Consider the following 22135-nt stretch of genomic DNA (forward strand, 5'->3'; position numbering starts at 1 on the left):
TGAAAAAATTAAAAGTATTGGCATTGTAAATGACAAAGCTATTAATTTTGCTATTTTCAAGACCAACAAATAAAAAAATTGTCATTTACAAAATCAATAGCTCCAACGTTTCTAATGGGAGACCTATTGCATTTCCAATGCTTGTTTTATTTTTTAACTTTACCATTTTAAAATCTTGTTAACAAACATGTATAATAGTTTCTCAGTGCAGCAAAATAACAATTATAAGGATGTGTGACACCATTTCGTTCATGCAACATCCTGTGAGAGCAAACATGTAAAGAAAGACCAAGTGACCAAAAAACATTTAGACAAGAGAATCAACGTGATAAAGTTCCATTAATTGAACAATCATCACACATCACTGGATAAACAGTATAATACCGTAATAGTTCTACCCACTCCGGCAGGGACTATCCCATCATGTGATTGTGAGGAAGCAGCTTGTCTCTTTTCAAGCAAATAATTTCCCAGTGGACCCCATATATCCTTTGGTCTAGCCGTCGGGGGCAGCATGGTAGCGAATAGATCGGCATTGGTATTACAATATACGACTACGCATCCAAGCTTTAGTTGTTGGCATCGTTTTGCTGCCGCACCGTAACGCCAATTCTCAATTGGCTAACAGCAAGGCTATAGCAACAAATCTACAGACTTTCTTTCGGAATATTCCGAACATAACTCATTATCACCACCTCAGGCTTAGAGACGAGCTTGAGGGCAACCATTTTTGACAATATTGCATGCATCGACTTCCAATAATCGCCCAGTTTAACCCACAACCAGGTCATGTGTGCAAAGTCTGCATGGTGTGTTCCACATTTTAGACGTGTGGGGTAATGTGGGATCAATGGCATGGATCTTAGCAGGTGACATGTATGCCCGCCATAGGAATTTAAGAGTGTGTGTTTACTCTTCATGGATACTTCTTTAGTGTGGGTGCATCAAAAGGACCAGTGATCGTCATCTATTTTGTGATCTAAGTTGTGTTCCCAGGACTCTTGTATTTTAGAATCCCTGCTCTGGATCCCTGCTCGGGATCTATACAATTTGGATATGAGATGAGCGCCATCTGGATTGGCATTCAAAAGGGACAATGGTGGGAAGGGGGTTGGCTCGAGTGGAAATTCTGAGATCTGTGCCCTAAGAGGGCTGCGTATTCTCCTGAGGACAAAGTGGTCCACAAGTAAGCTTCACTAAAACAATCCTCTTCCGTGCTTGAGAAGACATGGCCTCCCTTGAACAAGTCCCCAGTTGTTACTAACAAGTATGCATTTAGTGTCCATTTCGCTAGCTTCTCTGCTGTGATGGGTAGGCCATAAACTATTAATTGCTTGAAGATCAGAGGCATATAATGTGCGATGACCTGTAATCTTAGCCAATTTCAACCATGCCCAGCTTGTGGTGGAGAGACTGTCTGTCTGTATGTCACTAGGGTCTCTGGGAAACCCTGTCGGGAGAATTTTCTTGGTTGGAGCAGAGAGTACCAAATCCGCTTCCGGTCTGGAATAGGGTATTCTGGGGTCCAGATGGTACCAGGAGTGCGCAAAACTACATTGTGCTACCAAATAATAAATGTGAAAGTTGGGGACTCCCAGACCACCCCGCTTATATGGGAGGGTTAAAGTATCCCAACTTTGTGAGAGAGTGCAATTTTTCTTGCATGGTATGCCCCCACTTTTTGCCGAATTGCTGATGTGCTTTGACTGAGTGTGCCCTTGGCTCCTGCCAACCAGGTGCCCAGGGCCTGTGTTCCTTCCCTAAAACTGTGTTGACCCGTGACCCTGTCACCAGGCAGGTCGCTCCCCTAACCGCCACGCTACCCCCCCCCCCCTGTGTGACCTCAGCCCCTGCTGCTGCTCGTAACTGGTTGTGCCCACTAAATACTGCCTGCCTGTAGCGCTTTGTAAGTACTGTGCCTTCTGTTTTTCTTTTCTTTTTTCTTACTCCTGTGAGTCCATTCTGTCTTGTGCCCCTTTTTTTCCTGTTCCCCCTGCCTCTTGTAACCCTGCGCGCTCCTCACTCCGTGCTCCCGCCGCTGCGTCCCGCCCCACCCCTGCATCCCAATTCGCCACCCCGCTCCCCAGCTGCTCCTCCCTCCTTCCCCTCATATGGAGTCCGCGCAGCGGCTGCGCGACGGCGCACCGAAGGCAAGCCCGGCTGCGCCTGGACCGCGCCCAGCGCCAGGGCCCCTGGCCCCCGCGCTCACCACGATGCTGTCTTCCACTACGACTCCAGCACCCTCCACGCACTCAACACCGGAAGATCACACACCTGCTACCGGGCTGCTCCGAAGCGCACCCTAGGACCCCACGCCTGCCGGTACTGCAGCTTCACCAGCATCCGGCCCACCAACCCACCCACCGAAGAACCCAACTTCCTCAAATGTATCCTGCTCAACACCCGCTCCACTCGCAAACACACCATCGAACTCTGGGACCTACTCGACACCAACGCCCCAGACGTCGCCTTCCTGACGGAGACCTGGCTGACCCCCTCCTCTGCACCTGACATCGCCATAGCCATCCCGGAAGGCTACAAGATCACCCCCAAGGACTGCACCAACGGCATAGGAGGAGGAATTGCCATCGTCCACAGGAACACTCTCAAAATCTCGACACACGCCGACGACACCCTCAACGCCGCTGAACACCTGCACTTCCAGATCCACACCGACCCCCAACACCACCCTCAGAGGGACCCTCATCTACAGTCCCCCCTGGACCACGACCGCAGTTCAGCGACTCCATCGCCGACTTCATCAGCACATATACCCTCGCCTCTACGGACTACATCCTCCTCGGGGACCTAAACTTCCACCTCGAACGACGCCAACTCCTCCACCATGATAGCCAACCTCAGACAACTCGTCACAACACCCACTCACTCCGCCGGCCACACGCTTGACCCCATCTTCTCAGGGAGCACTCACGTCTTCTTCGACCGCTCCACCGAACTCCACTGGACCGAACACCGATGCATCCACTTCACCATCCAGAAACCCACCACGCACCACCACACCCAGCAGATGCCCCGCCGCAGCTGGGGCAAGATCACCCAGGACCAGCTAACCACCACCCTCGCCCGGAGCCCACCCCCGGACCCGCCCGACACAGCAGCCTCAGACAATGGATCAACGACTGCCCCAACATCCTCGCCCCGCTCAAGAAGCCCCCCCAACACCAACACCAGCAAGAAAGAGCTAGTTCACTGAAGACCTCCAGACGAACCTGCTGAAAACTAGAAAAAAACTGGACCCGTGAAAGAACACTGGAAAACTACTCAGCCCATAGAAACACCACCCGCCAACACCACCAGCTCATCAGATCCGCCAAAATGACCGACTTCAAAGACCGCATAGACAACAACGCACATAACAGCAAAGAGCTCTTCAGCATCGTGAAGGAACTCTCCAACCCCAACGACATCCCACTGTCACAAGACCTGTGCGACTCACTGGTCGCCTTCCATCGCAAGATCGCAGACCTCCACGACAGCTTCAACGCCGGCAACCACCAACATCCCTGCTCCCACGACCACCAACTGCCTGCTTGCCTGGACCAACATCGACAACACCATCAAGATCATGAACATCGTCCACTCCCGATCCCCGAATGACCCCTGCCCCCACCACATCTTCAACAAAGCCAGCAGCATCATCGCACCCCACCTCCGGAAAACCATCAACACATCCTTCGAGACAGCAACCTTCCCGGAGAGCTGGAAGCATGCAGAGATCACCGCCCTACTAAAGAAACCCAAGGCAGACCACAAGGACCTCATTAACTTCTGGCCCATCTCCCTGCTCCCGTTCCCGGCGAAGGTCATCGAAAAGGCCGTCCACAAACAACTGACCAACTGCCTCGCAGAGAACAACATCCAGGATCCGTCCCAGTCCGGGTTCTGCAGCAACCACAGCACCGAAACGGCTCTTCTCGTCGCCACCGACGTCATCAAGATCCTACTTGACAACGGAGAACCCGTGGCCCTCATCCTCCTGAACCTGCTTTCGACACAGTCCGCCACCGCACACTAAGAGCACGACGCCGGAATCCAAGAGAAGGCCCTGGACTGGACCACCTCCTTCCTCTCCGGAAGAACCCAGAGCGTCCGCCCCCCCCCCCGCTCCGAAGCCACCAAGATCATCTGCGGCTTTCCCCAAGGCTCATCCCTCAGCCTAACCACTCGCCACGTCGCCCGACAACACGATCTCAACATTATCGCCAACGACACCCAGCTTATCCTCTCTCAGCAAATGTAAATGTAAATGTCCAGGAATTTATATAGCGTAAATCACCGAGCGGTTTCTAAGCGCTTGCTTAGGGAACCCGTCCTGGTATTCCCCTGTGAGATAACCCGGGCAGGGTATCCTCTAGGTGAAAGCCAGGCATCCCGCCGCGAGGGGCAGTTGTGGAGATTAAGCAAGCTATTGCCCAGAGTCGCAGAGTGTGAACCCGTGAATCGAGTAGGCACCGGAGCGAGAATTGTCGAGTCCATGGAAATTTTAGGACTCAAGACCCCGCAGAGCTGGGAATTGAACCCTGGTCCCGGGCTGACCTCTGCTACCAGGTCTGCCTCCTCTAGCCAGTGAGCCACACTTCTCCACAAGGACCGCCACGCCGCCAAAACCAACCTCCATGAAGGAATGAAGGCCATCGCCGACTGGATGAGGAACAGCCGTCTGAAGCTGAACTCTGACAAGACTGAGGTCCTCATCCTCTGTTCAACCCCCTCGACCTGGGACTACTCCTGGTGCCAATGGCATTAGGAGTACCCCCATCCCCACCGACCACGCACAAAACCTGAGGATCATCCTCGACTCCACACTCTCCATGACAAAGCAGGTCCACGCCGTCTCCTCCTCCTGCTTCAACACCCTTTGCATGCTTCGCTGGATCTTCACGTGGATCCCCACCAAACAAGAACAGTCACCCCGCCCTCGTCGGCAGCAAACTGGACTACGGCAACGCACTCTACGCAGGAGCCCCAGCCAAACTCCTGAAATGACTACAACGCATCCAGAACGCCTCTGCACGCCTGATCCTCGACATCTCCTGCCACAGCCACATCACACCCCACCTGAAAGACCTTCACTGGCTCCCCATCAACAAGAGGATAACCTTCAAGCTCCTCATCCAAGCACACAAAGCACTCCACGACACCGGACCAACCTACCTCAACAGCCGAATCAGCCCCTACACCCCCGCCAGCTCCGCTCCGCAGACCACGCCCTCGCCACCGTCCCCCGCTTCCGAAGAGGGACCGCCGGCGACAGATCATTTTCCCACCTCGCCGCCAAGACGTGGCACACCCTTCCCATTCACCTACGGCAGACCGAAGACCTCTTTACCTTCAGGAGACTCCTCAAGACCTGGCTCTTAGAACAGTAGCAGCTCCAATTCACCCCCCCCCCCCTGCCCCCCAGTGCTTTGAGACCCTCACGGGTATGTATTGCGCTTTACAAATGCTGTGATTGATTGTTGAAACTAAAACCCAATTGGCATCTCTGGCCACCTGTCAGCCCCTGGTAAATGGTACACTAGGTACCCAGGGCATTGTGACCGGAGAAGACCCCTAAGGGCTGCAGCACTTATTGTGCCACCCTTAGGGGCCCTGTACCTTGACACACACTGCCTTTGCAGGCTAAGTGTCTTGATGCAGAACTAAACAGTCGACATGGCATGTGTGCCATGCCCGCAAACACACTGCCCTGGCATCCATCAGTCACCCCTCTAGCTGGGTGCATTATGCCAGTGGTGTGGGCACAGGTGTATGAGCCTTCTGCCCCTACACTACCCAGGGCCATTCCTGGGCATTGTAAGTGCAATGCTGCCATTAAAAGTATATGGTGCTGGGAGGTTGTCATTACGAACTCCACAGCACCATGATGACTTCACTGAAACATTAAACCCACACTGATGCCAGTGTGGGATTTAATGCCACATGCACGACAGAGGGCAACTTTGATTTGCCCCATGAACCTAACCTTCAATCCACGTCTTGTCTGAGGGGCTGCCTAGGCTGCCACACAGCAGACATGTTGCTGGACCCCTGGGTAGAGAGCCATCCGCTCTCCTGGGCCTGCAACAATGCACGTCCTGGGCGAGGTGCTAGTTCTCCTCCCACAGGATGGGCAGGGGAAGCTTCAAAGGCATGCCGCCTTTGCGAGCTTCTCCAGACCACTTGCTGTACCCAGCTACTGGCCCCCACCGGTTCTGATCCCCACTCTGGCGGGAAGACTGGCAGCCAACTCCACCCCTCATGTGGGAGAGGCGAGGTGAAGCACAACTCCGGGCTCTGGCCATCTTGAAGATGGAGAGCCCTGCCCAATCGGAGAGAGGCACCTGCCCCCCCCCCCCTCCCACAGAAGAGGAGCAGGATAGGGGGTGTAGTCACCCCAGGACTGGGACCCATTTGTCCCTGCCCATTCCCTAATCTAACGCCCCATAATTTAGTATTTAGGGGCACCTTGAACCTTCCTTCCTCAGATCCCCATTTGAAAACAAGCTAGAAGATCAAGAAACCAGAAGACCTGCCGTGCAGCTGCTCACAAGAGGACAACACCAACTGACTTGGCCCCAGCCCTACCGGCCTGTTGATCCTTGAACCTGCTCCTGCGAAACTCCGGCGCCTTCATTGGTCCGCAACCTCACAAACCCCGGAGGACCTGGCTGTCTTGAGACTCTACCCAGACTGGGACTCCCACAAGCAGTGCTTCTGCTCAAAAAGCAACACCCCTGGTGCCAGCCAGGAACCGCGAATCCAGCACACTCTTCACCGGTCTGGCCCAGCCCGTGACTGAGTGGACAAAGACCCTGAGGACGTCCCCCAGGTGAATGTGACCTGCAATCCAGTGCCCAAGAACCCTCCTCGACGACCCAGACAACGCCTGCAGTGTGAGCATCCAGGGGCCCCTCCAACCGCGACCAGCAGAGGGTAAGATTTCCCGACATCAAAAGACACCCCTGCGCCCCACGGCCTCCTGTGCCCAACTCCGGGGTGCCTACCTATCGTCCAAGATCCCAACTGACCCCTCGAAATGTTGGTCGCTCCTGAAGAATCTCCGTCCCCGAGCCTGCATTCTTTGTTCATCTTCCAAGTTCTCCGTTGAATAACATCGAGCGCCCAACGGCTCGAAAGCACCCTGCACCCAGCCGCCAGAGTGCCCCTGGCAGTGCAACCTTTGTCCTAATCTACTTCCCCATTTGCCCTGGGCAAGTGACCAGGAGCCCAGCTCCCACAGCCGCGTGGCCTGCTTGCCAGCAAACACCAACCGAAGGCCCCCTGCCTCTCATGGGATAACATTGACAACTTCACCCGGCTGCCCCTGTGCCGCTGAGGGTGTACCAACTGTACTTACCTGACCCTGGGAGACCCCTGAGACTATGCCCAGAACCTTAACTCTGCCAGTCGAGTACTTACCCAAAGGCCGATAACTCACTTTCTTCAATATGTTAACATTGACTGGTTTCACTTGGAAATTCTTTTAAGTGTGGAGTTTTGCAACTTTAAAATATTATCTAAAATCAGCCGAACAACGAATTCCGATTTACTCACCTGTTATAAGGAGAGAACCCAGTGCTGCATCTTTTTAGCCGAGCACTGACCCTGAAAAGTAATTTTAACCGTACTTACCAGTAACTTGAATTTCCTTCCATAGGAATCTATTGTATGGTATTCACCAGAAAAGTTTCTAAGTGTCGGTTTTTTCAAAAACTACAAATATGCCTTAAAAATCGCCTGATTGACTTAAAAGCATTCTTTCAGTTGTTTACAGTAGATGCACCAGTGCTGGATTCAGGATCCAACACGGAGTAAGAACAAGCATTTACAATGCAATGGTTTCGCCTTTGGAAAAGTTAGAGCTATTGGCATTGTAAATGACAACATTTTTATTTATGTGTTGGCTTTGACAACATAAATAAATGGCATTGTCATTTACAAAGCCAATAGCCTAATCTCTCGCAAATGCGACACTTATTGCATTTGCACCCACACACACACACACACACACACACACACACACACACACACACAAAACCGGGTCACAAGCAGGCAACTGAGGCAAGGACCAACCTCCTTTAAGCTTAGGATGTCAAGATGAAATAGGAAGGTCTTATATACCTTCTGGTAGTGCCGGGCACTTAAAAAATACTGGAAAGGCACACAAGCGATTAGTATTCCCTATGGATGTCCATATGGTCCTTAATATTATATTCATACATCTAAATACAAAAAATGTGTGAATACACGAAATATAAAATCATTACCTGCAAGTAAACAGAGATCAAAGTGGGATATGGCATGTATAACTCCTTATCACCACATCAGTCAGGTCCTCCCCGTCTTATAGCTATTTACTGGTAAGAGGAAGAGTACAAAATCAGACCAGTACCAAAAGCAAAATGCTATCTATGATGGATACAATCACACCCAGTGAGGTCTATTGTTATGTAAACATCCTTTATAACCCAAGTAAACAGTGGGCTGATATTAATCTAATCTGCTGGGAGAAATTGCGGGACAACTAGTTCTGTGGAAAAGTGCTCTTTCAAAGGTAATTAAAGCCGAAATACGATATATAACGAAAGGGGCACCATAATGTGCGCCAGGAGCACGAGTCACAATATAAACCCACCCACATAAGGTGTATGCAACTTTATACCGGACAGACAGATGGACTGCTACCAGGAGCAGACAGTTTTCTGTGGGATAGACGTTTGAGACTACAGGCATGGTTAGGTGGGCAGAGGGGTGCTCCGTACAGCAGGCACCATTATAGGGGGTATCCGCCAGCAGGCGGGGGGGGCTGGAGACTTCACAAGGGGCAATAGAGGGATGCTGAGAAGACCAGACAGTCTCCCATGGAGAAGAGGGGTGGTACTACCGGCAGCTTTAGGGGGCAGAGCGGTGGTCACGGCAGAGACGAAATGGAGTCAAGGTATAATAAAAAAACGCATTACATAAGAAAGAAAATAAAGAGAGCTTACCTGAGACCCCGGAACGGCCACAGGCCGGGGGAGACCTGTAAAAGGAACAAAAACAAGCATTAGACAACAAACCGAGACAAGATGGCTTACCTGAGACCCGCAAACTGCTGCATACATACCGGGCAAAACACTCCTTGCACGACGCTGAACGGAACGGCCACGGGCCGGGGGGAGGGGGCCTGTAAAAGGAACAAAAACAAGCATTAGACAACAAAACAGAGACAAGATGGCTTACCCGAGACCCAGAAAGTGCTGCATACATACCGGTCAAAACACTCCTTGCACGACGCTGCACGGAACGGCCACGGGCGGGGGGACCTGTAAAAGGAACAAAAACAAGCATTAGACAACAAACCGAGACAAGATGGCTTACCTGAGACCCGCAAACTGCTGCATACATACCGGGCAAAACACTCCTTGCACGACGCTGAACGGAACGGCCACGGGCCGGGGGGGGGGGGGGCCTGTAAAAGGAACAAAAACAAGCATTAGACAACAAAACAGAGACAAGATGGCTTACCCGAGACCCAGAAAGTGCTGCATACATACCGGTCAAAACACTCCTTGCACGACGCTGCACGGAGGGGCCACGGGCCGGGGGGGGACCTGTAAAAGGAACAAAACCAAGCATTAGACAACAAACAGAGACCAGATGGCTTACCTAAGACCCGCATACAGCTGCATACATATCGGGCAAAACATTCCTTGCACGACGCTGCACGGAACGGCCACGGGCCGGGGGGGACCTGTAAAAGGAACAAAAACAAGCATTAGACAACAAACCAAGAAAAGATGGCTTACCTGAGACCCGCAAACAGCCGCATGCATACCGGGCAAAACACTCCTTGCACGACGCTGCACGGAACGGCCAGGGGCCGTGGGAGACCTGTAAAAGGAACAAAAACAAGCATTAGACAACAAACCGAGACAAGATGGCTTACCTGAGACCCGTAAACAGCCGCATGCATACCGGGCAAAACACTCCTTGCACGACGCTGCACGGAACGGCCACGGGCCGGGGGAGACCTGTAAAAGGAACAAAAACAAGCATTAGACAACAAACCGAGACAAGATGGCTTACCTGAGACCCGCAAACAGCCGCATGCATACCGGGCAAAACACTCCTTGCACGACGCTGCACGGAAGGGCCACGGGCCGGGGGAGCCCTGTAAAAGGAACAAAAACAAGCATTAGACAACAAACCGAGACAAGATGGCTTACCTGAGACCCGCAAACAGCTGCATACACACCGGGCAAAACACTCCTTGCACGACGCTGCACTGAACGGCCACGGTCCGGGGGGGACCTGTAAAAGGAACAAAAACAAGCATTAGACAACAAACCGAGACAAGATGGCCGCGGGCCAGTCATATATATCCTATGCAGGATTTTCAGCTGTACCAACCTTAATCGGGCTGGGATAGCCACCACTCGAGAGGATACCGCCTCCTGCCACTCCTCATCTATTTCTATGCCATCCGCTACCCATTTCTGTCGCGAGAAGGGATCTTCCATATTATTTATCAGTTTGTTATAGATCAAGGAGAGGGTCTTATCCGGCACGTGGCAGTCTAGTATTCTGTCCTCCAAGGGGGACGATTCAGGGAGGGAATATAATTCATGGCTAACCTGCCTGTATCGGAAGATCTCCGTGTCAGCCAGCTCGTGGTGAGCCTGGAGAGTGGCAAAGCGTCAAGGGTCAAGCGAGTTCTGCAGGGCATAAAGGAAGCGGGGAGGCAATATTATTTAAAAACAAGCATTAAAAATGCAATAGGGCTCGCATTTTTTTGAGTTGGAGCGATTGGCGTTGTAAATGGCAATGTCTTTGACCCTTGTGTAATGGAGTGGATGTATGTTTGATTGGAATTATGTGGGTTGGATTGGAATTGTTAGATGTGGAATTGTGTGGTGTGGAGAGTATTGGTGTAGTGTAAATATGCGTTAGGTGAGCAATGGAATGATGTATTTAGTTAAATTATGTGCTGTAGAGCGCAGTGGTGTAGAGTATAGAGGCATGGAGTGGCAATGAAATATAGTGCAGTTGAGTGGACACAGGCTGTGAGGGCAAGTGGTACATTCCTTCTACTACCGGCAGTAATGGAAGCCAGCTGGTAGGTGTTAGAGCTGCATTGCATGAGGCGCTCCACAGTAGAAGCTGGGGTGTTTAGGCACACACATGCCAACCTGTATGTTCCAACCATGTGCACACATTTTGTACTGAGGAGTGCGGCAGTCTTGATGCTGCAGTTTTATATCAGCAGATGGGGGTAAACAAAGACCTAAAACAGTCAATGGCGATGTTTTGACTCTCTCCCTTATTATCAGTGTGCTGTGCTGTTAAGTATAAAGTCTGTTCCAGAGCCGTGTTTGATATATACGATTCCTGTGCTCTCAAGACAGTCAGAGATGCCGAGACAACCGCGTAAAGTATACCTTGCAAACAACATCAATTAACTTTAACAAATACTGCATTTATTAAAATGGCATTTCTATAAACAGAAAAGAGAGAGGGGGAGATGCTGCAACCTAATGTGAACAGGACAAGCAGTGGAGGGTGCAAAACGATGAAGAGGCACTTCAAAAATAAAGGCACAAACTGCGAAGGCCAGGAAGTAGAAAATATAAAAGGAACGTAAGGATAAAGTGCCTACGTTCTATTCGCATTTTGCCGCGCTAATGTAATAAAAAAACAAGTCTATCTGCGCCCTTGGAGAGAGCCACCTCTTGAACTTTCAATTGCACTGAAAACTACTAAGGCAAAACTGGAGGTCGTTGATGGGTACTAGTGGACTTTAGAGCTGAACTATACTGCTGTTTATTTTTGTATCAGCGAGATCCATGAATGCCAGAAGACACAGCTCCAAACCTTCCTAACATGACGGAATACGATGTTATCATTTATTTATTTATCGTGTTCAGCTCTAACATTCTGTCCACTTTATTAGCCATGTCAGAGGCATATTTCTGTACTATAATTAGTTTAAATGTTCTAGTGGTGTTTTGTTCCTATCAAGATGCACCATAAAGAAATAGGTACTCTCCTGCATTCACTGAGAACAATATTAAGAGCCCTAATAAAAAATATATACAGAATCTTTATTTTTTATGATTTGTAGATGTTATATAGAATAGATAATGAATTACAACCCATTGTGTTTGAATTGTGTGGTTCTGAGCACACAAAGCACATATCTTTGGGGAATGTTTTGTTGCGACAATTGCTACTCAGTACGTTAGAGGTGGTGAGGTTCAAAACACTCAGCTCGCTTATTACGAAGTTGTCCACTGAATTACAACACTATCCCCCATCTTATTACAAGGCTGTGCCCTCAGTTATTACAACACCGGCTCATGTGTTATAACAACACTGTGCCCCTCTCGGTCATCATAACCTTGTCCCCTCAAGCGTGTATTTTACAACCTCTGCCCCCTCATGGACACCCCGGAAGAGTGCAGGAGTCTTACCCAGGAGACCATCCTCACAATGGTATGTGGCTGTCACACGAAGGACTGGGGGTCAAAGGCTCCTCCCGCTTTGCCCACTCCGTAGGCGCCCCCTTCCATGTTGTAGACCTGTTGCCTCTCTCGAGACGGGCTGGATGTCTCTTCTAGGCCGCGACGCCTCCCTCATAGCTCCGTTGCAGGCCTCTCGCCTCAAGGGTGTCTCGATTCAATATCTCAAGGCCCGAGAGGTAACTTTAGGCGATAGGGTGTTTCTGTCCCAGGGCAGTGTCTCTCCCAATGGTTGGGTGTGCCTCCTGGATTGCCAGGGTATCTCACTGGCAGGTTCATGCTCTCTGTCGCAATTCCAGGCTGTCTCTCAATGTCAGTGTATCCTTATCAAGTGGCCAGAATATCTCTGTTCGGTGTGTCTGTCTGTATCAGGTTAAAGAGTACCAGAATGTCTCGCAGTGTCAATCCGGGTCTCGCCCACGTGCCAAAACGTCCCTCACATTCAAGGCGTGTCTCTTAGAGCGCAGTGAGGACTCTTAATGCCAATCTGTCTATTTCTGCCCGAGTGCAAGTATGCCTTTCAGCATCCGGGTCAGCTTACGTCAGAGCCCCAGGTTGTCTCTGAATGTAAGGTCCTATCAGCATCGCGGGATGTCTCTCAGTATAGAGTGTCGGAGCGCCCCCATTTCTCTTAGTCAGTGAGTCTCGCCGGGGGTGTCGTTTGTCTTTTCCCCGGTGCTCTGCTGTGCCCTTTTCAAGAGTGTCTCTCCTTGCTTGGCAGTGTAATCTCCTGGGGTCAGGACTCAAGTTGTGTCTTCAACGACCGATGCCCTGTCTGACTCTCTCCCTCGGGGCTGGGGGAGCTTTGATCTGGGGCACGCGGCGCAGCACTTTATCCAAATATTTCCTAAATGGGGTCTTTCCTCACCTTTTTATGCTGCTACCTGGGGTACGCGCAATGCAATTACCCTTCTCAGCCTTTCATAGTGAGCGCTAACACACTTAACCAGGGTGTCTGGCGTCCCGGGCGCCGCACAGCTTCCAGCCTGATCGTAAAAAACGATAGCATTTGCAAAAAAAAAAGCCGCGAGTGATGGTGCGCGCGCGCCCATATGCTTTCAATTATCGCGCCCAGGGTCTGGGCTCGATAATTGAAAGCATATGTCAGGAAATGCGCGTAATAGACCCCAATAGGCCAGGGGCGGAGATATGCTCCCGCCTCTGGCCTATTGGTGACTAGTTTACAAAACAGCAAGCAGTGAAAGGCCAATAGCAGGCCACAAAAAGAAAATCACACGCGTGTGGAATTTGCAGGTCCATTTTAAAACTCCCTACAAAAGGGCTCTCTTTGCGAGCCCTAAAAAGCACCCATACCCAGAAGGGAGAGAGTAAGAGACTTGCAGCTAGCTATGTCCCTCTTCAGGCGGAGCATAGGGGGAAGGAGAATGTTTTGATATCGAAGCGTGGGATCTAATGGGATTAAAATACCCAAGTATTTAAATCCCATTGTGCTGACCTTAATTGGACAATTACGGGGTAGGTCAGGTAGGCCTCCCCGTAGAGGGTACAAGTGGGATTTAGATCAGTTTATAATAAACACAGAATATCTGCTGAATTTCGCCAATATGTTCAATACTGCTATTAGGGATTTTTGGGGGGGAGGTTAGATAAAGTAAAATATTGTCTGCATAGAGTGAAATACGGTCCTCCCATTCATTTGACCAGCTCGTACCTCGGATAACTGGATACCGCCGGATCCAAGCTGACAGAGGGTCCAGTGCTGGAGCGAACAGGAGGGGGGAGAGCAGGCAACCCTGTCTGGTACCCCGGCTCATAACAAACGTATCTGCCTTTTTATTGTTAACCATAACTTGCGCCTGTGGTGTCGAATATAGGAGGTGAACCCACCGAATAAATTCCTGGCCGAACCCCATTTACCGGAGGACAGCCATGAGGTAGGGCCATTAGATGGTGTCCAATGCCATGGTGGCGTCCAAGGAGACCAGGATAGCTGGTTCCAGGATCGTATCCACTCTACCTAGGACCCGTGTACTCGGCATACATTCAATGCAGTGTTTCGGTACGGTATGAAATTAGATTGATCTGGGTGTACGAGGTCAGTGATGATTTTACGTAGTCGGTTGGCTAACACTTTAGTGAGAATTTTAGGTTCTGCATTAAGGAGGGAGATCGGCCTATATGAGGCACATTCCGTTTTGGGCTTGCCTGTCTTATGTGGCAATGCGTTGATCTATTGGTAGTTTGTCCACGTCCCGGCTCTCCTCAAAACATGCCCTTAAAATAGGGGAATAATTTATCAGTCTTGAGTTTATACAGTTCGATTGGTATACCATTGGGACCCAGGGCTTTACCGGAGTTTAGTGATCTGATTGCCTGCGCAATTTCGTCCGTTAACAAAGGGCTATCCAATAATCGTTGGTCTGCCGGGGAGAAGGAGGTGAGCGCAATGTCTCTTAGCAAGGCAGCTGAGTCCTCCTCGGTGTAGGGTGCCACAGAGGTGTATATAACTTCAAAGTGTCTAGCAACATGGTCTGCTGTGCCTTGGGGGTCAGTGATGTAAGAATTATCAGTATCCTGCAGAACAGGGACCAATCTATTTGCCCACTCCCGTTTGTCAAGTCAGTTTTCTGGCCTTGTCCCTGAGGTCGTAAATCTTTCCAAGTTTCTCCCTCCCCATTGTTTTAGCCCTTTCGGTAACTAATTCTCTATACTCCTCCTGCTTAAGACGCAACAGGTAGAGCGAGGTCGGTGTTGTTGTTACATCTTGCTCCAGCTGGTAGATCTCGCTCTATATCAGATACTTCCTTCCGCTGTCCCCTTCTCTGTCCGGTTATCAGTGACAGAGCTTCGCCACTTACTACCGTCTTGAAGGCCTCCCAAAGTGTTTGGGGTAGACTACTGTACCCACATTTTCATCAAAGTAGGTGTCAATTGCCTTGGTGTGAGGTCTTTCCGGATTTTGGGGTTACGGGGATACCCGGGATTAATAGGGACAACCCTACCCACCCTGATCTGATCGAGAAGTAAATGTATCCATACCAGTGAGTGGTCAGATATGCCCCGAGCTAGGTGTCTGATTTCATGAACATAGGAGATGTTGGGGCTGGGGACCAAGATATAGTCCAGTCTAGACAGGCTGCAGTGAGCGCCGGAGTAGAAAGGGTGCTGAATCCCTTCAGGTTGTAGGCGCGCCAGCAGTCCACCAACCCCATGGCTTCAAGGAAATCCGGCAGCCATCTAGTAGAAGGCCCCAACTCTCGCAGGGGATGACGACCAAGTCTTCCTGAGCCCACAGAGTTAAAATCACCTCCCATTAACAATAGTCCCTCCGGTAATGAAAGGAGATTAGTGCACAGGTCCTGAAAAGTAGTTGTTTGGAGTCCCAGAGGGACATAGACAGATATAAGCGTAACAGTGCGCCCCTCCCAGGACCCAGTAATCCCCACATATCGGCCCCTATCATCAGTCCAGGTGGAATCCACGCTGAGGGGGAATGCGTTTCTCAGTATAATATCCACTCCTCTCGAACTTGTTGTGAACCCATCATCTGCCACAAGTTTATATTCCAACCTGCACAGTGCTTTGCATGAGCTGCCCATCAATTGCGTTTCCTGAAGAACAACGTCAGGGGCTTGTCTCTTAATATATTGAAGGACTATACTGTGCTTAACTTTGTCCCCTAGCCCATTGACGTTCCCCCTCAAAATGTTGGTACTCTCATCCCACTGTGTATGCATTGAATCTGGTAGTGGAATCTAGAGCCTCAGTCATGCCTATTGCATAGCTTGTCGATGTATCAAACTTAACAAAAATCTAACACCAATCCCCAGCCCAACAACCCCCCTCCCTGCTTCCCTGCATCTTGAGATTACTGAACAGCAACAGTCTTCTCCTCCAACAGCACCCAACCCAGCTTCCCTGCACATTGGACTTAAAACTGCCCATTCTGAACTGGGAGAGTGCCTGTTGCCCAACTGTTATACTAAATAAAGAAAACTGGGACGCAGGGTCCTGTTCCCCCCACTCCCCCCCCCCCCCCCCCCCCACCCCTGCAGTCAAAACATGTCTCTGAGCGGAAACAAACAGCTATTACATGGTCCGACGGTCAGGCCGCCTCACAATTGTACCCATGGTCGCTATGTACCATATAATTCGTCGGCGGTTCAGTTCTAGGTACTCATGTGTCCGGTGAAATTCTCGGGTAACCTAAAGAGCATGACCCTTCCCCAGAGGCACCGAATCAGTTACCTCGGCTCCGTCGTTCCGAACTCACGCTTTGCGTGACTCAAATCCGTTCGCCGCCACCTCCAGGCTCTCACGTCTGCTCCCACTCAAAGTTTAGCTGGGAAAAGCATTGCGTATTTCAGGCCCTTCTCTAAGGAGCTGCCTAATACCCAAAAAGGATCTACTCTGTTTCTGAACCATCTGGGTGAAATCGGGGGAAAAAGGTGATGCCAGCATTCTAGAATCGGAGTGTAGGTCCCGTTCTGGCCCACTGGAGTATGGCGTCACGGTCTCGGTAGTTGAGAACCCTGGCCAGGTTTGGGCGCGGGGGCCCCGGGCTTGGGGTGCCCTGCCCGGTACTCTGTGGGCCCACTCTATCGCAAAGAAGTTCCCCAGCCCCTTAGGCTTAAGGTGGAGAAGGATAAGGTCTTCCACAAACCTGCCACTTCCCCCCTCCACTTTTTAGGGTACTCCTAAAATGCGAACATTGTTGCGTCTAAGACGACATTCATAATCGTCCATTTTAGCTTCTGCAAACTTTCGAAAAGATTGGAGCTTGCTAATATCAGTCTGTGCCTGGAAGGAGTCCTCTATTAATTAAGCTGTTGGTCTTGAGCTCTACTTCCTTACGTTTTTTTCATTATTCTTGTTGAGATCTGCCCGGATAAGGTTCACCTTGAGAGTTATGGTGTCCAATTTGTGCTTGAGGGAGGTTTTTATCTCTGCAATTGCTGCCATAACATCTTTAAGTGTAGGGTCTTTATCTGGGTTCCCTTGGTCCCCGGTGCTCTTGTGTTTGGGTGATTGCTCCGGCACATTTTCCCTGGTGAAGGCGTACTTTACCAGTTTATTGGCCTGTGCTGACGATGCCATGTTCTGATCTTCAGTGGAGAACCCCCGCTACACCCCGCAGCGAGTGAACCCGCTAGGTCAGTCGAGGAGAGCACATCGCTTTATAGTGTTTCGACAGAAAAGTCCTCTAATATGTCCGGGTCACAAGGGCATCCCAAAGCAGTTCGAATCCGAGGGGCTGCGGGTGCCTCCGTTGTCTACGAGGTGGCTGCCTGGGTGTCCCGCCAAGAATTGCCAGGCGATTGAGCTTGTGTAATATGTTTCAATATGGGGCCAAGTTAGCGCCACCCCGCTGGAGTGGTCCGTGCAGGACCGCGCTCACCTTCAGGCCTTGGTACACAGCTCACCTGCCTCTGCGAGGATTCGAGTGGTCCAGATAGTTGCCTCCGGGCGTCCAGCTCTAACCACGGGGCCCTCTGTTGTAGGCCCTCATCCAGAGGCCAGCACCGCGAGCAGGCGGCGCCGGCGAGGGAAACCAGGGCCCCACCACCAATGTTGCGCAGCCTTATACCGGGCGCCGGCCGCCATAGAAGGATTTACCAGCGTCCTTGAAACAGGCTCTCCAGGCACCATAATCCCGATTTCCAATACACTCTCCGCAGACCCAGCAGCAGTCTGCCCAGTTGGGAATGCTATGTAGGTGTGCTGCCGAATCGGACGGCAAGGGATCAAGGAATCGAAATGAGGCGCAGCAACTCCCCCGTGCGTCAGCACATACGCCGCACTGTTCCGCACTCAGGCTCCCGGCTTTCCGGCCCACGGGCCTTGCACTAAGAGTGGTGATATTTTGGCTTTTGGGGGAAGCTCCGAGCTCCGCGACTGCAGCATCGATGTCTGGGCACCTTCCGATCTTGGTTTCCGCCACAGAGGTGTAGTATTAGTGAGGTGGATATATTGGAGTTGGCTGAGTCCACCGGAGCTCTAGCAAGTAGCACACCATTCCGCTTCGCCATGCCCCCTAGAGTTCAGTTCTTGAGTGTTTGAGACCATTTGCTGACTGAGTGAGTACAACAAATGCTTTGCACTGTCCTCTGATACTGCCTTACTGCTCGACCAAGCTACCACTTTAGAGAGTAAGGTTATATCTAACTTTAGCCTCTACCAAACCTCTGGGGACTGTGGACTCTGTGCACACTGTACCTTACTTTGGTCCAGTATATACAGAGCCACTTTCTTACAAACTTACCCTAGCTCTACATCACCCCCCTACCCCCATACCCGTCCGATCAGATGGGACCATATCATGCAGGAAAAAAACTGTTGGAAAGTGGGATGGGAATATTGTGAAATAAATACAAAAAATTGGGAAGTACCACCATTTTAATGAGCCGCTCTGCCGGCTAGTGAGAGGGGCAATTTTACCCAACGCTCAACCTGTTCTAGAGTGTTAAGCGCAGGGCCATAATTCAACAAAATGATGTGGTCTATTTCTCTGTGTATCTGTATACCCAGATATTTAGTGACCTATGCACACTTTCAACTGACCGAGACTTTCTCTGAAATGCTGAGTGGGTTAGGTAAATTTGAATTGAGCAGACCCAGAAAGAAGACTTTTATGGTTTAGTATTTGTTTACTTACAACCAGTTGAAAAGGTGACATCGAGTGGGCAACCAGTGAGCCCGCTGGGTGATTGTGATGATATTCATTCAAATTATTGAGAGTAGTTTTTCTGTATAGGGTGCTGTGAAGCACCCTGCACCACTAAATTAAAAGTTGGAACATAAATTAATACCTGCATAATTAAAGTAATGTAAGCGGTTCAGATATACCGGTTAATTGATGTACACCTCTCTAGTCTTTTTTTAAGCTCTGACTGTTTTGTTTGTGTTTCCTTTTCTGTACAGAACATGACGATCGTGTCGCTGGAGGCTTCCCCAAGAGGAAGAGAAAAGGGCGTGGGCCCTTCAGGGCACCGCTGTTCATGGACCAAGGCAACAGGGCTCGAAACCGAGGGGGTGGTGGGCCTCCTCGTCCTCTCTTAGAGGACCGAGATGGTGATGTCGCCATGAATGATACCACCACTGACAATAACAGAGGTCGATAGTAAGTAGAGTTTGTTTGATTCACAAGTAGATAATAAGTAAAGTTTGTTTGATTGAAACATTTAAACTTGTAGGCTTACTGATGGACTGTGGGGGAATCTGTTGAAAAGTTGAGACTTCATTCCTCTAAGACATGATGTTAATATAGTATTTGCACTGAAGAACGGAGTTGCTCTCTTGAAGTGCTCACAGATTGAGGGGTTGACAATATGTTCGGCATAGGGAAATCAAACATGTTGACCCTCTAAAATGAGATTGGTAGGCTCTAAGGTTTAACACTATTATTGAACACGCCGCCTTCAGGGCCAGATTCTCCCAAGGTTTCTTCAGCATTGTTTACAGCTGAAAGCTTTTCTTCAGTATTGTATCCAGTGTTAAGTATCAATCTTGTTTGATGTTTGGGTGGGGAAGGATTAGAGGATGGCTTTATCTTACTCCACTTAATGCTAAGTATACTGAAGCCATAGAAAGCTGCTGCTTGGCCTGCTTTCTCCCATAGGAGTATTTGTGAACATTTGATAGGTCTTATCCTTTGCTCTTTAGCATCAGTATTGAAGATTTCGCAAAAAGTAAAAAATTGTCAGTACCTTGATCTAGTCTTCTTCTTTCTAATTTAAAAAAAATATATATTCTAAATTTTCCATTATGACTACGGAAGATTAGAGTGCACAGACCAAATAATTGTCACAAGCAAAGCTCCACCCAAAGTGACTTATCCGCACAACTTTAGGGTGTCTCATTAATTTAACTGCTTTTCAAATGGCATACCCAAATTGCAACATCAAAAGAGCATTTTTGTTTCAGCCCGAAAAGTAGAACTGAAAAGGCTATATACGTCAAATCCCCAGAGGTCCACCAATTATCCATTTCTCCCGCCCACCAATTATTCTTCTCCTGGTATAATTCTTCATAAAAAGTTCTAGCTTCTCATCTCAGTGTCCTCTGTTAAAGGCAGTCCAGTTCCACGCTGTATTAGAGATTTAATATTATTCCTGCACCTCTCCGTCCTAGCCTTCCAGGCTAACAGGGAACCACATTTCTCACCGTATTCGAAGTTACGGAGCTTACTTACTTCCCATTTATCTTTAACTATTTTTTCGGCTCTTGCTCTGAAATCTGTTTGTAATTCTAGTATTTCCTTTTCAAGTCCTGGAATACTAGCTCTATCTTTCAAGGCAGCGAGTTGAAGTTGCTGTTCTTTTATTTTAATTAAGTTGAGCTCGTGAATACCTCTTTCTTTTTTAAGCTTCCTATTTAAAATCATTTGGGAGCCATAGATTCCTCTTAAGTAAGACTTAAATGTGTCCCATATAGTTTGGTCTGAGGCGGTGTTCTCATTAAACCTGAAAAATTCCACCAGACTTTCCTTAATTTTATTTCTAATCTCATTGTTTAATAGGATGGTCCTATCAAGTGTCCACCTATATTCTGAGATATTATTTTTGAAAGTTATTTTTAACTCAACCACGGAGTGATCTGACAGACCTACTGGGATGTAAGAAACAGAAGTGATGTTAGCTAAAAGAGATTGATCTAATAAAAAAAGTCTATTCTTGAAAACTGGCGATATTTTTTACTATAAAAAGAATACTCTCTAAGATTACCATGTTTTACTCTCCAAGCATCTTGTAATACGTAATCTTTCATGATATTTTTTAAGACTAAGAGGAATTTTTTTTGGGGGGTTATATTTAGCTTTCGAGGTACGATCCAGTTGTGGATCTAATAAGAGGTTAAAGTCGCCTCCTAATATGACTGGAATTGTATGCTGTAGCATATATTTTTCTTGTTTATGTAGGAAACAAGCATTATCTTCGTTAGGACCATAGTATACCCCAGAAAAAAATTTGGTGCCGCCAATTGAAACGACTGCGGCCAGCCATCTTCCTGACTGGTCTGTACTCCAGTCATGGATCCTAATCCCTTTATTAGCACTCACTACCATTGCTACCCCTCTGGTAACGCCAGTTTGTTTAGAGCACAAAATTTCCTGAACCCAGTTATATCTTACAAATATTTTTCTACACTCTTCTGCTTCCAAGTGAGTTTCCTGCAAGAGAGATATACACGCTTCAGAGTTTTTCAAAAACTCACAAACATTTTGTTGTTTCTTACTGCTCCCCAAACCATTCAAGTTCCAGGAAAGGATTTTACTACTAGGTGAGGCCATTATGTGATGTGACTGCCCCTGCACCTATAACTAATGGCGACCTGTGGTTGCATTCAGACTTAAAAAAAATAAGGATATATGGCATATGAGGACATTTTTATCTGTTTTTTTCCCTTCTCCCCTGTGAACCCTCCCAACCCTCCCCCCGAGGAACCCAACCCTCCTGTTTGGTGTGGATACGCCTTTAGGAGGCCCCACACCCTTAACACACCCATTACGTGTAACTAAACATTGGTCTTTCCTTGAAGATTTCCTTTTTTTTATTTATTTATTTTTTTTTTGAAAACCTTTATTGTGCATCAAATCAGAACAAATACGGGCCTACAACCTTCCGGCCGGCCACGGCAACTGTTGAGCATCAGTGCAACTGTACGGCGACATC

General features: G+C 49.2%; 1 protein-coding gene across 1 annotated transcript in view; it reads left to right on the forward strand.

The window, feature by feature from the left end:
* NXF1 (nuclear RNA export factor 1) overlaps window positions 1-22135 on the forward strand; it is a 466191-nt gene that overhangs the window by 28259 nt on the left and 415797 nt on the right. The window contains exon 2 of the mRNA XM_086938121.1: window positions 19386-19584. Coding sequence (XP_086794247.1) covers window positions 19386-19584 — 199 coding nt within the window. The remainder of the gene's footprint in view (window positions 1-19385; window positions 19585-22135) is intronic.

Source organism: Lissotriton vulgaris, chromosome 9, assembly GCF_964263255.1.
Source record: "Lissotriton vulgaris chromosome 9, aLisVul1.2, whole genome shotgun sequence".
In the NCBI taxonomy this organism is placed as follows: domain Eukaryota; kingdom Metazoa; phylum Chordata; class Amphibia; order Caudata; family Salamandridae; genus Lissotriton; species Lissotriton vulgaris.